This window comes from Nerophis lumbriciformis, linkage group LG32 (genome assembly GCF_033978685.3).
Source record: "Nerophis lumbriciformis linkage group LG32, RoL_Nlum_v2.1, whole genome shotgun sequence".
Lineage (NCBI taxonomy): Eukaryota > Metazoa > Chordata > Actinopteri > Syngnathiformes > Syngnathidae > Nerophis > Nerophis lumbriciformis.
Genome location: NC_084579.2, coordinates 1,206,646 through 1,223,479, shown reverse-complemented (window position 1 = coordinate 1,223,479; position 16,834 = coordinate 1,206,646). Strand labels below are relative to the sequence as shown.

Here is a 16,834-nt window from a genome sequence, read left to right as displayed (position 1 = left end):
CTTCTTTTCTTCTTCTTCTTCTTCTCCTTCTTCTTGGTCACCTGCTGGACAACAAGATGGCCGCCGACGTCAAAGGACGTCTGTCTTCGTGGCCCCTGTGGCGCCTAGCACAGATGACGTCATCAGACCCACTATTCAGAAGGAAAAGGGGGCGGAGACACTTTTGTGTACATCATGATGACAACTTTGAAAAACAACAAGTACACAACGACACGCTTCTTACCGCACGATGCAACACCGTGACAACAATATCCTCCATCCATCCATTTCCTACCGCTTGTCCCTTTCGGGGTCGCAATAGAACAGCAATAATACTAGGACACATCAATAATAGTGTAACACAACAACTATAATAACATGACACAACAATCATAGTATAACACAACAACTATATTAACATAACACAACAATCATAGTATAACACAACAACTATATTAACATAACACAACAATCATAGTATAACACAACAACTATATTAACATAACACAACAATCATAGTATAACACAACAACTATATTAACATAACACAACAATCATAGTATAACACAACAAGTATAATAACATGACACAACAATAATAATGTCATGACACGACAACAATAATAATGACATGACAGAACAACAATAATAATGACATGACACAACAACAATAATAATCACATGACACAACAACAATAATAATGCCATGACACAACAACAATAATAATGACATGACACAACAACAATAATAATGACATGACACAACAACAATAATAATGCCATGACACAACAACAATAATAATGACATGACACAACAACAATAATAATGCCATGACACAACAACAATAATAATGTCATGACACAACAACAATAATAATGACATGACACAACAACAATAACAATGACATGACACAACAACAATAATAATGCCATGACACAACAACAATAATAATGTCATGACACAACAACAATAATAATGACATGACACAACAACAATAATAATGCCATGACACAACAACAATAATAATGCCATGACACAACAACAATAATAATGACATGACACAACAACAATAATAATGCCATGACACAACAACAATAATAATGTCATGACACAACAACAATAATAATGACATGACATCCATCCATCCATCTTCTTCCGCTTATCCGAGGTCGGGTCGCGGGGGCAGCAGCCTAAGCAGGGAAGCCCAGACTTCCCTCTCCCCAGCCACTTCGTCCAGCTCCTCCCGGGGGATCCCGAGGCGTTCCCAGGCCAGCCGGGAGACATAGTCTTCCCAGCGTGTCCTCGGTCTTCCTCGTGGCCTCCTACCAGTCGGACGTGCCCTAAACACCTCCCTAGGGAGGCGTTCGGGTGGCATCCTGACCAGATGCCCGAACCACCTCATCTGGCTCCTCTCCATGTGGAGGAGCAGCGGCTTTACTTTGAGCTCCTCCCGGATGACAGAGCTTCTCACCCTATCTCTAAGGGAGAGGAAACTCATTTCAGCCGCTTGTACCCGTGATCTTGTCCTTTCGGTCATAACCCAAAGCTCATGACCATAGGTGAGGATGGGAACGTAGATCGACTGATAAATTGAGAGCTTTGCCTTCCGGCTCAGCTCCTTCTTCACCACAACGGATCGATACAGCGTCCGCATTACTGAAGACGCCGCACCGATCCGCCTGTCGATCTCACGATCCACTCTTCCCTCACTCGTGAACAAGACTCCGAGGTACTTGAACTCCTCCACTTGGGGCAAGATCTCCTCCCCAACCCGGAGATGGCACTCCACCCTTTTCCGGGAGAGAACCATGGACTCGGACTTGGAGGTGCTGATTCTCATCCCAGTCGCTTCACACTCGGCTGCGAACCAATCCAGTGAGAGCTGAAGATCCTGGCCAGATGAAGCCATCAGGACCACATCATGTTTAAAAAGCAGAGACCTAATCCTGCAGCCACCAAACCAGATCCCCTCAACGCCTTGACTGCGCCTAGAAATTCTGTCCATAAAAGTTATGAACAGAATGGGTGACAAAGGGCAGCCTTGGCGGAGTCCAACCCTCACTGGGAACGTGTCCGACTTACTGCTGGCAAGTTCTGACACTGATCATGCAGGGAGCGGATCGCCACAATCAGACAGTCTGATACCTCATACTCCATACTTGCCAACCCTCCCGAATTTTCCGGGAGACTCCCGAATTTCAGTGCCTCTCCCGAAAATCTCCCGGGGCAACCATTCTCCCCAATTTCTCCCAATTTCCAGCCGGACTTAAGGCACCCCCCCTCCAGGTCCGTGTAGACCTGAGTAAGACAGCCTGTTGTCACGTCCGCTTTTCCTTCATATAAACAGCGTGCTGGCCCAGTCACGTTATAACATCTACAGCTTTTGGCGAGTGCACAACTGCACACACAACAAGAAGGAGACGAAGAAGACACAGTCATGGCGACGAGGAGTGACCGAGAATAGAACGAGGATGGACAATTCAACCCTAAACTCACTCCTTTCCTGCAAAGGAAATGTCACAGATGCTGCCTGTAATAGTGATCTAAGTTGTTTGTTGCCATCTGCTGGTGAATGTTGGGTATAGTGTTCTGTGCTTACCTTTTGTTTGTTGCCATCTGCTGGTGAATGTTGGGTATAGTGTTCTGTGCTTACTTTTTGCTTGGCCAACGGTTTACGTTGTATTGCGCACCCTGACGGCAAGTGTGGGAGTCGGTTCTGAAGAATGAAGTAAAGAGACGTAACTTCATCACCTCGCCTGGTTATTGACTCCAACCCAGAATATTACACTGCCCATACCTATGCTCCTTCAAAGGCTGTGCTGCTGGCTGCAAAGCATTGCACTTTCAAATACAACAATGAGTAGAGGAGTGTTATGTGTTATATGTGTAAATAAATGAACACTGAAATTCAAGTATTTATTTTATATATATATATATATATATATTAGAGATGCGCGGTTTGCGGGCACAACCGCGGAGTCCGCGGATTATCCGCGGATCGAGCGGATGAAGTTTAAAAAAATTAGATTTTATCTGCGGGTCGGGTCGGGCGGTTGAAAAAAATAAAAAAAAGATTTTAAATAGATTCAGGCGGGTGGCAGTTAAAGCAATTGGTAAATATATATACATAGTTAAATGTTGTTACCCACATAGGAAAAACGAGCAGGCACCTGCAGCATATGCCACAACAGAAGAAGAAAAAAAAAAGAGATGGACACTTTTACGGAGCGGAGAAGGGACGCCTCGCCGGGGTCCGGGACCGAGGCCCCTTCCCCCGAGAGGGCCCCACCGGGAGCCGTAGCTGAGGCGATCCGCGAGAAGGGCCCGACGCACGTCCAGGGTCACCACCGCACCGACACCCCGCCTCGTCCGCCTTCGCCGCGGCCGGCATCACGCGCAGCAGGTAAGCAGCTTACCTGCCCGCCACCCCCGTGGCCAGGGGCTCGTAACATGGGTCACTCCGCGCGCTCTGCCTGCGCAGCTTACCTGCCCGCCACCCCTGTTGCCGGGGGCGCGTAACAGGGGTCACTCCGCGCGCAGTGCGCTCACGAAAGGGGTGGGGCTCACCCTGGTTGATATAGACAGCAGGACGGTGGCCATGGAAGTCGGAACCCGCTAAGGAGTGTGTAACAACCCACCTGCCGAATCAACTAGCCCTGAAAATGGATGGCGCTGGAGCGTCGGGCCCATACCCGGCCGTCGCCGGCAGCGAGACACGCTTGGAGGTGCGCTCAGCGCGGCTCCCATATGATTGCGCACTGGTGTGCGTCTGGGCCGTGACAGCGTGGCACGCGAATGTCTGTGCTGCATTGGATCAGTCTCCTTTCTTTAACAGGCAAAAGCTTTATAACCTCACTAATGCCTTGCATCGTCTATATTAGATATATAACAACGGGCGGGTGCGGGCGGATGCGGTTCTGGTCAAATGTTACATCGGGTGGATGGCGGATGGTTGACGACTTTCTGATGCGGTTGCGGATGAAATAATTGCCTATCCGCGCATCTCTAATATATATATATATATATATATATATATATATATATATATATATATATATATATATATATATATATATATATATATATATATATATAAATAGCTAGAATTCACTGAAAGTCAAGTATTTATTTTATCTATTTATATATAAGAAATACTTAAATTTCAGTGAATTCTAACTATAGAGGTTTACATAAAAGACAACGCGTGACAATCGCTAATGTATTGACAAAGTGATGATGGATTAAACACTTCATTGATCCTGCCACGTGATGGCGCTGTTGCCCGGTTCAAGATGGCGGCTGTGTCGGTCCTGTCAGACATGGAGATGTTGCCCGGTTCAAGATGGCGGCCGTACGGCTGGTCAGCGCCAGTAGGCTTGCAGTGGTGCTCGATGCTGCGTCTACATAAAAGACATTTTCCTGCCACATAACTCAACTGAATTCCTTGAAGCATTTCCTGTTGAGGCTTTCACAATAAAAGCAGGTGCCACTCGCTGCAGGCTAATTGAATTAAAAGCCAGGAAGAAAGAGTGAAGTGAATGATATTTATTGTGAAGGTGTTTGAGCTTAATGGAGTTCTTTATGCGTGCACATGAACGACACTTTCATCCAGTCCGATCATCAACGTCCTCTCACCGAGGATACTTTATTCTCTTCTTCTGTTGAACACACAACTGCTGCGGTGTTAAACACTACACAGCACCAGAGCGCCCCAAGTGGAGAACATGCGCTACAACAGCCAACCTCTACAACAAAGCTCCACAGAGTAAGAGCGCAGATATAAACAATCTGAACATTTATATAGCACTTTTTGTCTCGTGACTCAAAGCACTTTACAGCTAAGTTCCATTTAAAGCACTGGGTCAAGTGTCTTGCCCAAGGACACAACGGCAGTGACTAGTATGGCGGAAGCGGGGATCGAACCTGGAACCCTCAAGTTGCTGGCACTACCAACCGAGCTATACCTGTTCAGGGTTTCCTACTGCGGACTGTGTACCCCTTCAAGGAGACCAAACTCTTATTGTGAAGGGGTGCAATGTACCGAGGGGGCGTGGCCTAAGTCTTATCAGCACTGAACTTTGCAAGGTTTGTCACCTGACACAATTATTGACAAATATCCATTACAATAGTTTCAACATTTTAAAAAGGACATTAAGAAAAAAAAGGTGTCGGATCCTTCAAGCCACGCCCCTTCAAACCACGCCCCTTGTATTGTGTGTCCCCACTTCTGAATGAGACATGTATATTCATATGTCAATCATCCATTGACTTATCAATATTCATATGTCAATCATCCATTGACTTATCAATATTCATATGTCAATCATCCATTGACTTATCAATATTCATATGTCAATCATCCATTGACTTATCAATATTCATATGTCAATCATCCATTGACTTATCAATATTCATATGTCAATCATCCATTGACTTATCAATATTCATATGTCAATCATCCATTGACTTATCAATATGATTCAACATGTATATTCATATGTCAATCAATTGTATTTCCTATTAATGACGTATGTGACTGCTGACACCAGGTGAACATGTCAATCATCCATCGACTTATCAATATTAATATGTCAATCATCCATTGACTTGTCAATATTCAATTGTATTTCCTAATCATGACGTATGTGACTGCTGACACCAGGTGAAAGGTCACTGCTTGTGCGCGCGTGCATTGGCGCCACCTGCTGGCTCAGCGTGTACATGACGTCATCATCGTCTCCCTCCAGGCCGCAGGTGCACGTGTCCGCCACTTCCCGCCAAGCAGCTCGCTCGTACACTGCAGCAGCGTGCGCGTGACACACGCACGCACTGCGCACGCTCCCACAGCGTCCGCATCACAGTCTACATGCACCTGACGCCACGTGCACGCGCACCGGGAGGACGACTGCGGCGTTGGTGCACGTGAAGCTGGTGGTGAGTCTCTTCATCATCATCATCATCATCATCATCATCATCAACTTCCTGTCACGCACACTTCACCTTGGCGCCAAAAGTTGTGTGACCTCTGCAGGCATGTTTAGCATGCTAGCACACCTGTTAGCATAGCACATCATGCTAACATTGCAGCACATGCTACACTCAGCTAGCATCTTAGCATAGCAGCTCATGCAACACTCAGCTAGCATCTTAGCATAATAATAATATAGCATTTTATACTCAGCTAGCATCTTAGCATAGCAGCTCATGCTACACTCAGCTAGCATCTTAGCATAATAATAATAATAATACAGCAGCTCATTGTACACTCAGCTAGCATCTTAGCATAGCAGCTCATGCTACACTCGGATAGCATCTTAGCATAATAATAATAATATAGCAGCTCATGCTACACTGAGCTAACATCTTAGCATAGCATCTCATGATACACTCAGCTAGCATCTTAGCATAACAGATCATGCTACACTCAGCTAGCATCTTAGCATAGCAGCTCATGCTACACTGGGCTAGCATCTTAGCATAATGATAATAATATAGCAGCTCATTTTACACTCAGCTAGCATCTTAGCATAGCAACACATGCTACACTCAGCTAGCATCTTAGCATAGCAGTTCATGCTACACTGGGCTAGCATCTTAGCATAGCAGCTCATGCTACATTCGGTTTGTATCTGAACATAGCAGCTCATGCTACACTGGGCTAGCATCTTAGCATAATAATAATAATATAGCAGCTCATTTTACACTCAGCTAGCATCTTAGCATAGCAACACGTGCTACACTCAGCTAGCATCTTAGCATAGCAGCTCATGCTACACTGGGCTAGCATCATGGTGGCGACGTGCACGTGAACACCATGTGACATGACTTGTCGTCATGTGACGTGTTAGCAAGTAGAAAGCTAAAGTTAGCAACAAGCTACAAAGAGATCATTCTGTCAGAGGAAGAAGAAGGAAAGACCAAGAAATATGACATCATACATCACTCACTCATCTTTCATGGCTTTATTCATGTCCTCATGTCTTCACTCATGTCCTCATGTCTTTATTCATGTTCTCATGTCTTTATTCATGTCCTCATGTCTTTATTCATGTTCTTATGTCTTTATTAATGTTCTCATGTCTTTATTCATGTTCTCATGTCTTCACTCATGTCCTCATGTCTTTATTAATGTTCCGATGTCTTTATTCATGTTCTCATGTCTTCACTCATGTTCTCATGTCTTTATTAATTTTCTCATGTCTAAACTCCTGTCCTCATGTCTTCATTCATGTTCTCATGTCTTCACTCATGTTGTCATGTCTTTCTTCTTGTCCTCATGTCTTTATTCATGTTCTCATGTCTTCACTCATGTCCTCATGTCTTTATTCATGTTCCGATGTCTTTATTCATGTTCTCATGTCTTCATTCATGTTCTCATGTCTTCACTCATGTTGTCATGTCTTTCTTCTTGTCCTCATGTCTTTATTCATGTTTTCATGTCTTCACTCATGTCCTCATGTCTTTACTCACATCTTAATGTCCAAACGTTCCAATGATTTAGGTCTATGTTGGTCTACAGATTTATTTCTGTATTGTTTGCCAAAGGTGTAAACTGAGAAGGTCCGAGACCAAAAGGCGGCCATGTCCCAGTCAGAGAAAGTTCTCCATCTGTACCTGGAAGTGAGGTCAGCTTCTGATCCAAATGGAGGTAAGAAGACTTTTGGGGAAGATGAAAAGGGTGCTCCTCTGGACCATTCAGGACTTAAAGACAGCGCTGAGGAGCTCCTGTCCCAGCTCAGCAGGGGGACCACTTGTCAAACCTCCACTAGGTCCAGCGCTGCTCCTCATCTGCTCCAAGAGCCTGGCGGTTCTCAGCTCCAGCCAGCAAGCAGTTCTTCTACCGTCACACAATGCGAGAGTCAACACTATGGCATGATTATGTCCTCAAAGGTTGCCTCCACCAGCTTCAGGAAGGAGGTCCCTGATGGGAAGAGTTCTGTAGTCACCTTTCGTTATGTGCACAAGTCCAATGTTAAGACTTTAGGCAGTCCTGCGTGTGATCCCCACAGCCGACAGCAGAGTCCAGGCTCTTCTTGCAGCTCCAGTCCCAAGCTGACATTCCCACCTTTAGGTTCTCCAGGAAGTCACCAGCAAAGGTTCTGCAACCTTCATCTGGCAGCCACAGACCCTCTTGACCAGGCCGTGACACAAAGAGATTTGGAGGAATTTGGATCACCTCTACTGAGAATCAAACTGGCACATGCGCTCCAGAACTCATCGCAGTCACGGAACTATCATCCGACCCGCTGTCAGTCCTGGGCCGGGTCACCTGTCCATGACTACCGCAAAGACAGCAGCAGGACGGGGCGGTTGCAGAACCCCCTTCACCGCTCAGTCAGGCTCACCCCTGAAAGACCTCCAGACAGGGCGGTTGTCCATCCTGGTCATATCATCGAAGGCCTAAACCAGTTAAGTGACGTCAGAAAATGTTCTTCCTGCTGGTTACGTCCCAAAGAACCCCGAGCCTGGTCTCCAACTGGTTCAAGTGCACTGCAAAGCTTGAAGATGAACATTCCAGTCCCCATTTCAGGGGGAGCCCTCCACCAACACAAGTGGCACAAAAGCTCAGCACCAGCGTCTCCGTCCCCCTTCCTTCCTGTGAGAGTCCACCGCCGCTCTCACCCCCCAACCGAGTTTAGTTCCCCCATCAGGGACCCAGGACTGTCCTTGGCCAAGCTCCGTGCAGTAGAGAGCCCAACCCTGCATCGCTGTCAGACGCCACAGTACGGTCGCGGGGACCAAAGGGGCGCAGGCTGCCGAGAAAGGGGGGCATACATGCAGCCAGCCTCTCAAGGCGTCTTCGGTCAGACGGTTGAGAGGGCACCAGTTGGCCAGACACTCAAAGAGGACTGGGGGAGCCTTCCAGGCCCAAGCCTCATCCTTGCAGGTGAGCAAACTTGTGATTATTCACCTCTGAGCCTAACAACAATGAACAAGCAATCTGAGCAGAGAAGGAGAGAACGACTCCTTCTGGGACCAGTGGTCCCCGATTCTCCTGATGAGGATGAAGAATGTGATGAGAAAGAGGAGCAGCAGACAGGCCCGTCGGGATCAGACTGCCCTCCGGAAGCCATGGGAGGATCCTCACGAAGCTCCAGTGGGGTGACGGGCAGTTTGGGGGATCAGGACTGTGCATCACCTGAGTCGCTTCAATCCAGCCACCAAGGCAATGAAACCATGGCCACCACGTCTGGGATACAGGTGGGAGCTGGAGCGCCACTGCCAGTGCTGAGCTAACGTGCTAACTTTAATGTTTTTTACCTTTTCAGACAGACAATGTGTCGCCCGTCCCGTCGCTGCACTGTCAAAAAATCGCCCGCGCCAAGTGGGAGTTTCTCTTTGGACCTGAAGAGGGTGTCAGCAGCGGACCCAAAAGTGAGTTGTAGCGTATTTGATGATGTCATTCCTTTAAATCTTCTTTTTCTGTCATGCAGACTTTCTGGAAGCTTCCACAGCGCCGCCAAGTGGAAACTCCAGTGAGTCGCCCACTCCGACCCCCACCTCCTCCCTACTGCCGCTCACTGCTAATCAGGAAGTTCAACATGTGGAGGTGGAATTGGTGACCACCCCTCCCACCGCAATCGGGATGTCCCCCAAAACGGGCATTATACGTCGGACCCTGAAGTACTCTGAGACGGACCTGGACGCCGTCCCACTGCGCTGTTACCGTGAGACCGACATCGATGAGGTGCTGCTGGCTGAGCAAGATGATGCCGACTCAGCTTTTGGGAGTAACCGCAGTGTGCAGGGGGTGGGCAGGAGTCCTCTCGGGGGAGTGGCCTGTCATAGACGACATGAGGATGAGGAGCATGAAGATGAAGGCGACCTTGAAAGAGAAGAGGAGGAGGAGGTAGTGAGCTGGGCCAGTGTAAGGATGCAAGGAGATGACAGGAGACAAAAGTACGCAGCTCAGGAAGAACTGGACCGCTTCCGAGACTTCAAGAGGTGAGCGCAACATTCATCAGGTCTTAAAATGTCATGACTAGTTTTGAGTATTGGTGATGTTTGTGTGCAGACCAGCAGAGACTTTCTTTGACAAACATCATCCAGCGCTCAAATCCCCCATCTTGGTTCCGGGTCCTCGCTCTGGGGCCGATGACACCTTCAGCCTGCATTTTGAGAGCATCATGGAGTCCCATTGCGCTAAGGGGACTTCCTACGACAGCCTGGAGCTCCAGGATCTGCTCACCTCCAACGTCCAAGCTGTGCCCTCATTCATGCCCGCCGTGCGCAAGACCCACTCCGCCAGCGCACGCCACATTGTCCAACTCAGCTTTGCCCCTTTGGCCCCGCAAGAGAGACCCACCCTCTCAGATTCCATCATCACAGTGATGGCCGACTCGGACGCCACCCGAGCACCCTCCAGTGAAAGGCTGAGCAGCGCCTCAGAGGACACGCCCCCTAGGAGGCGGGACTACTCTCAGCTGGGGAGCAGCTGGTCTAGCCTGGTGCCCTCCCCCTCGTTGTCAAGGTAAGGCAAACAAAAGGTTCACCATCACCAGAAGAGTCTTGGAGTAGTCCACTAATCCACCATTGGATTGGGAGGGGTTTTGATCCGACTATCAACCTCGCAGTCAAATGGTCAAACATTGAACTTCCCCCCTGTGGGAGGGAGACCAGTTGAGGTGAGGTGAGGTGAATTATATTTATGTAGCGCTTTTCTCTAGTGACTCAAAGCGCTTTACATAGTGAAAGCCAATATCTGAGTTCCATTTAAAGCAGTGTGGGTGGCACTGGGAGCAGGTGGCTAAAGTGTCTTGCCCAAGGACACAACGGCAGTAACTAGGATGGCGGAGGCGGGGATCGAACCTGGAACCCTCAAGTTGTTGGCACGGCCGCTCTACCAACTGAGCTATACCGCCCCAACCGAGTCCCCCCCTTTTACTTGTTACAACCCAAGTTCTTACACCTTTTATTATATATACTATATGGGTATACATGTATATACTGCAGGTATATAAAGGTATATACAGTGTAGGTATATATATAGGTATATATATGTAAATAGGTATATAAAAGGTATATACAGCATAGGTACTATATATATATATATATATATGTAAATAGGTATATAAAAGGTATATACAGCATAGGTACTATATATATATATATATATATATATATATATATATATATATATATATATATATATATATATATATATATATATATACATATAGATAGATAGATAGATAGATAGATAGATAGATAGATAGATAGATGGATAGATAGATGTATAGATATACATGTATATGGTATATAAAGGTTCATACGGTATAGGTTTATATATAGGTATATATGTATATAAAGGTATGTACAGTATAGGTGTATATATATATATATATATATATATATATATATATATATATATATATATATGTATACGGGTCTATAAAGGTATATATGTATATGGTGTATAAAGGTATATACAGTATACAGTATGTATACTGTATATATAGGTATATATGTATATAGGTATATAAAGGTATGTACAGTATAGGTACATATATATATATATATATATATATATATATATATATATATATATAGGTATATGTGTATATTGGTATAAAAAAGGTATATAAACCCCCCTCCCAAAGAGCAGCAATAAAAACAACTTTCAAAATAAACAACATTTAGTCACAACTGTTTGACGACGACAAGCCAGTTTAGCTAGCAGGCTTTGCTAAAATGATATTTCATTTGCTAAATGTCATGACTTGGACTTTGGCTTGGTTTGTTCTCCCGTGGTGCAAATGAACTGGACTGGTCATGGCGTGAAGGTAAATACATGATTTATTTAAACTATCAAAAAAAAGGAATAAACGAAAAGCGCGCACAGGGGCGGAGGTACAAAACTAGACTTTAAACACAAAACTTGCACATTGGCAGAAACTATGAACAATTAAACAAAACACTAACTGTGGCTTAACAAACAAAAACTTACTTGGCATGGAACCGGCATGAAAAAAAGAGTAGCAAGGGTCATCAGGGTGTGGAGAGTGTGCAGGAGCATAAATGCGGGGATGTCGTCAGGACGAACAACAGAAAATGAATGAACTTAAATACTATGGACATGATTAGTGAAAGCAGGTGCGTGACTCAAAACGTGAAACAGGTGCGTGACGTGACAGGTGAAAACTAATGGTTGCTATGGTGACAAGAGTGCACAATGAGTCCAAACGTGGAACAGGTGCGTGACGTGACAGGTGAAACTAATGGTTGCTATGGTGACAAAACAAAACAAAAGTGCACAAAAAGTCCAAAATTTAAACCGAACATTACTAAAACAAAACATGATCACACAGACATGACACTAAAATGATATTTTATTTGCTAAAATGATATTTGTTTTTGCTAAAGTGATATTCTATTTGCCAAAATGGTATTTTATAATACCCAGCTGCCAAGCCTCACGCAGTTTAACATAAAATAAGCATTCATCACTCACAACTTTCAAAAACAGTACTTTTTTTAATAAAAATGGCATTTAATAGAAATGTGTGCAGAAGATAATAAAGAAGCTGGTCGGATCTCTCGCTGCAGATTTACAACTGTCTGAATGTTTTTATTTATAATAAATAAATCATCGACTATGGTCCATTTTGAGTCCGAATTGCGATGCATTCAAAAATGGATGATTTCCCCACCTCTAATGAATCCAGCGTAGAAACGAGTGATAAGCAAAGAACTAAAAATAGGTTTAAGAAAAGGGTTTTTTAGCAGTGGAGGATATTTGAAGTTTGCATTGTGAAGATGTCGGGGACAAAGCAACACATCCATTTTCAAACGACAGGGTTCAATAAAATCATTTAGAGCTGGGCACCTACCATCTCCATTCACACCCCATTTCACAAAGTGGTGGTGATGCACACCTCATTTTGTTGACTGTACTCGCTTATTCTCCTTGAGTTCCCTGGGTAACATGTACTCTTTTACCGTCTATGGTTGTGCTGTATTTGTTGCAAAGCTGTGTAACATGTTTTTGCCTCTCCTCTTGGCGACTTCACACTTGAAAAAGAGACTATGTGTGTAATGTGTGTCAGTTGCAGACTTGTACATGTACATTTAGAGCCGCTAAGGCAGAAGGTATGTCCTCAACGCTGACAGAACTTTAATGGACCCAACACTGTCAGAGTTACAGATCTATTTAGAGCGCCCTCAAGGAGACCAAAGAGTCCCTAGAATCCACTTGGAGAGGGAGAGGGAGGTGACGACATCAATATAAATCCAGCTTGAAATGGGTTCAATCGATGTTTAAAAATTGGAACGCATGGTGAAAGTAGTCTCACTCTCCTCGTTTTATGAAACTTTTTTGTTGTTAGCTTACAAGCTAACTATCGGAGCGAGGAAAGTCCATTATGGCAGACGTACGCCATGACAAGCAATCTGCTTCCAAAATTGAAGTTATTTGTCTTTGTGAAGAGAAATCTGTCAGACTTTGTCCGCCATTTTGTCTTCCTGTTGCTGCGGGTCATAGGTCATCATCCATCCATCCATCTTCAAGCGCTTATCCGGAATGGGGTGGCGGGGACAACAGCTCCAGCAGACTTCCCTCTCCAGAGCAACATTAGCAACTTCCTCCTGAGGAAACCCCGAAGCGTTCCCAGGCCAGAGAGGAGATGTAATCCCCCCATCTGGTCCTTGGTCTGCCGCGGGGTCTCCTCCCAGTGGGACGTGCAACGAGGACCTCCCTTGGGAGACGCTGGTGAGGCATCCGCACGAGATGCCTCAACCACCTAAGCTGGCTCCTTTCCAAGCGAAGGAGCAGCGGCTCTACTCCGAGTCTCTCTCGGGTGACTGAACTTCTCACCCTATCTCTAAGGGAGATGCCAGTCACCCTTCTGAGGAAACTCTTGTATCCGCCATCTTATTCTTTGGGTCATGACCCACACTTCATGACCATAGGTGAGAGTAGGAATGTAGACCGAGAGCTTTGCCTTCTGGCTCAGCTCTCGTTTGGTCAAAACAGTGCGGCAGAGAGACTGCAACGCTGCCCCAGCTGCTCCCATTCTCTGGCGTTCAAGGTCATCATGTAGCAGGGAATTAGCTTGTGGCGTTGGATCGGTAGTGAGCATTGTGGACATGTTGTGCGAGCACTTATGGGTGTGAACGTTACCTGTGGGACAGATGTTCTTCCAGCAGGCCCAGCCCTGATCCCAGGACCTCGCTGAACTTCCCCAACTCCCATTATTGTTTTGGCCATTTTGAGGAGTGAGACGTTGCAAAGGCGATGATTCCAAATAATCCTGAAAGTAACATGGAAAGAAGGTGCAGTACCAGTGTGGTATCACTAAGTGGCACCGGTGGTCTTCCACTGAACAGGAAGTGCTACCTGAACCACGGGGCCACGTGCCTCTGAGCGTGTCGGATTCTTCAAAGAAAAACACAAAGTACTACGTTGAAGTCAAATGCTAAGCTAGCGTATCACGCCCTCATTTGCATATCCACTCATGCCCACGCTCTCCATTGGCAGCAGGGACCAGCAGGTGGCGCAGTGGGACCACCACCTCAGCGCCGACACGCTCACCAACGCCAGCCACCTCGCCAACATGGCCGCCGCCAAACGCTTGGCCAAGAGACTCTTCGACTTGGATGGCTTCCGCAGGTGTGACGTGTCGCGGCAGCTCGGCAAGAAGTGAGTCACGTGACACCTGTCGCCGCCAGGTGCATGCTGGGAACTTCTTCTTCTCTTCTTGTCGCCTCGCAGCAACGACTTCAGCCGCTTGGTGGCCGACCAGTTCCTCGCTCTCTTGGACTTCTCACACCTCCGCCTAGACCGGGCTCTCAGGTGTGTGTGTGTGTCGTGTGTGCTTGTGTGTGTGTGTGTGTGTGTGTGTGTGTGTGTGTGTGTGTGTGTGTGTGTGTGTGTGTGTGTGTGTGTGTGTGTGTGTGTGCTGCGGCTTAGCTGGCAGGGTGTAGTGATGCAGCATGCTAGAGAGACGTTGCATGCATGTGACCCCCTCCCTTAGTTCCTGCTGCTGACCAACCCAGCTTGGGTAAAGGAAGCCAAGCGTTTAAGTCTTCTGAGGTTTAAGTCTTCTGAGGTTTAAGACTTCTGAGGTTTAAGACTTCTGAGGTTTAAGTCTTCTGAGGTTTAAGTCTTCTGAGGTTTAAGTCTTCTGAGGTTTAAGACTTCTGAGGTTTAAGACTTCTGAGGTTTAAGTCTTCTGAGGTTTAAGACTTCTGAGGTTTAAGTCTTCTGAGGTTTAAGTCTTCTGAGGTCAGTACATAGTCTCTCCTTCACTTCCGCTGCTCCCTCACAAAGATATAAAAAGTTAAAGTACCAATGATTGTCACACACACACACGAGGTGTGGCGAACCTGCGAACCAGGGTTTTTGAAAACCGCAACCCGGAGGTCAGCACCAAGGTCGCCGTCTACAACGCTGTATGTGTGTCCACTCTGCTTTACGGGGCAGAAACATGGACTCCATACAGGCGGCACATTGCAAACTTGGAGGATTTCCAAAAAGGCGCTACAAGGACTACACCAAGGACCTTCTGAAGCGCTACAAGGACTACACCAAGGACCTTCTGAAGCGCTACAAGGACTACACCAAGGACCTTCTGAAGCGCTACAAGGACTACACCAAGGACCTTCTGAAGCGCTACAAGGACTACACCGAGGACCTTCTGAAGCGCTACAAGGACTACACCAAGGACCTTCTGAAGCGCTACAAGGACTACACCGAGGACCTTCTGAAGCGCTACAAGGACTACACCGAGGACCTTCTGAAGCGCTACAAGGACTACACCGAGGACCTTCTGAAGCGCTACAAGGACTACACCAAGGACCTTCTGAAGCGCTACAAGGACTACACCAAGGACCTTCTGAAGCGCTACAAGGACTACACCAAGGACCTTCTGAAGCGCTACAAGGACTACACCGAGGACCTTCTGAAGCGCTACAAGGACTACACCAAGGACCTTCTGAAGCGCTACAAGGACTACACCAAGGACCTACTAAAGCGCTACAAGGACTACACCGAGGACCTTCTGAAGCGCTACAAGGACTACACCAAGGACCTTCTTAAGCGCTACAAGGACTACACCAAGGACCTTCTGAAGCGCTACAAGGACTACACCAAGTACCTACTGAAGCGCTACAAGGACTACACCAAGTACCTACTGAAGCGCTACAAGGACTACACCGAGGACCTTCTGAAGCGCTACAAGGACTACACCAAGGACCTTCTGAAGCGCTACAAGGACTACACCGAGGACCTTCTGAAGCGCTACAAGAACTACACCAAGGACCTTCTGAAGCGCTACAAGGACTACACCAAGGACCTACTAAAGCGCTACAAGGACTACACCGAGGACCTTCTGAAGCGCTACAAGGACTACACCAAGGACCTTCTTAAGCGCTACAAGGACTACACCAAGTACCTACTGAAGCGCTACAAGGACTACACCAAGAACCTTCTGAAGCGTTACAAGGACTACACCAAGGACCTTCTGAAGCGTTACAAGGACTACACCAAGTACCTACTGAAGCGCTACAAGGACTACACCAAGAACCTTCTGAAGCGTTACAAGGACTACACCAAGGACCTTCTGAAGCGCACTTCCATCAACCCCATGCAGCTTGAAACCCTGGCATGTGACCGCTTAGCTTAGCGGGCCACTTGTGCCAGAGTAACATCCCAAATAAACCACAGCAACCAGCAAAGAAGGTCTGAGAGACGTGCCCAGCAACACCAGAGGACATTTCCCAAAAGTTGGGGCTCCCTTGTCTCATCTGTGGACTCCCCTGTCCCATATGTGGACTTCCCTGCCCCATCTGTGGACTCCCCTACCCCATCTGTGGACCCCCTTGCCCCATCTGTGGGGTCCCCTGCCCCATCTTTGGA

The 16,834-nt window shown here is 46.6% G+C and overlaps 1 protein-coding gene across 2 annotated transcripts in view; it reads left to right on the top strand.

Moving 5' to 3' along the window:
- Window positions 1-5,831: 5,831 nt before the first annotated feature.
- The window catches only part of LOC133574736 (PH and SEC7 domain-containing protein 1), a 36,574-nt gene continuing 25,571 nt past the window's right edge, over window positions 5,832-16,834 (top strand). For both annotated transcript variants that reach the window (XM_072912099.1, XM_072912098.1), the window contains exons 1-7: window positions 5,832-5,913; window positions 7,525-9,180; window positions 9,249-9,354; window positions 9,414-9,924; window positions 9,995-10,450; window positions 14,456-14,617; window positions 14,690-14,770. In XM_072912099.1, coding sequence (XP_072768200.1) covers window positions 7,561-9,180; window positions 9,249-9,354; window positions 9,414-9,924; window positions 9,995-10,450; window positions 14,456-14,617; window positions 14,690-14,770 — 2,936 coding nt within the window. In that variant the 5' untranslated portion in view covers window positions 5,832-5,913; window positions 7,525-7,560. The remainder of the gene's footprint in view (window positions 5,914-7,524; window positions 9,181-9,248; window positions 9,355-9,413; window positions 9,925-9,994; window positions 10,451-14,455; window positions 14,618-14,689; window positions 14,771-16,834) is intronic.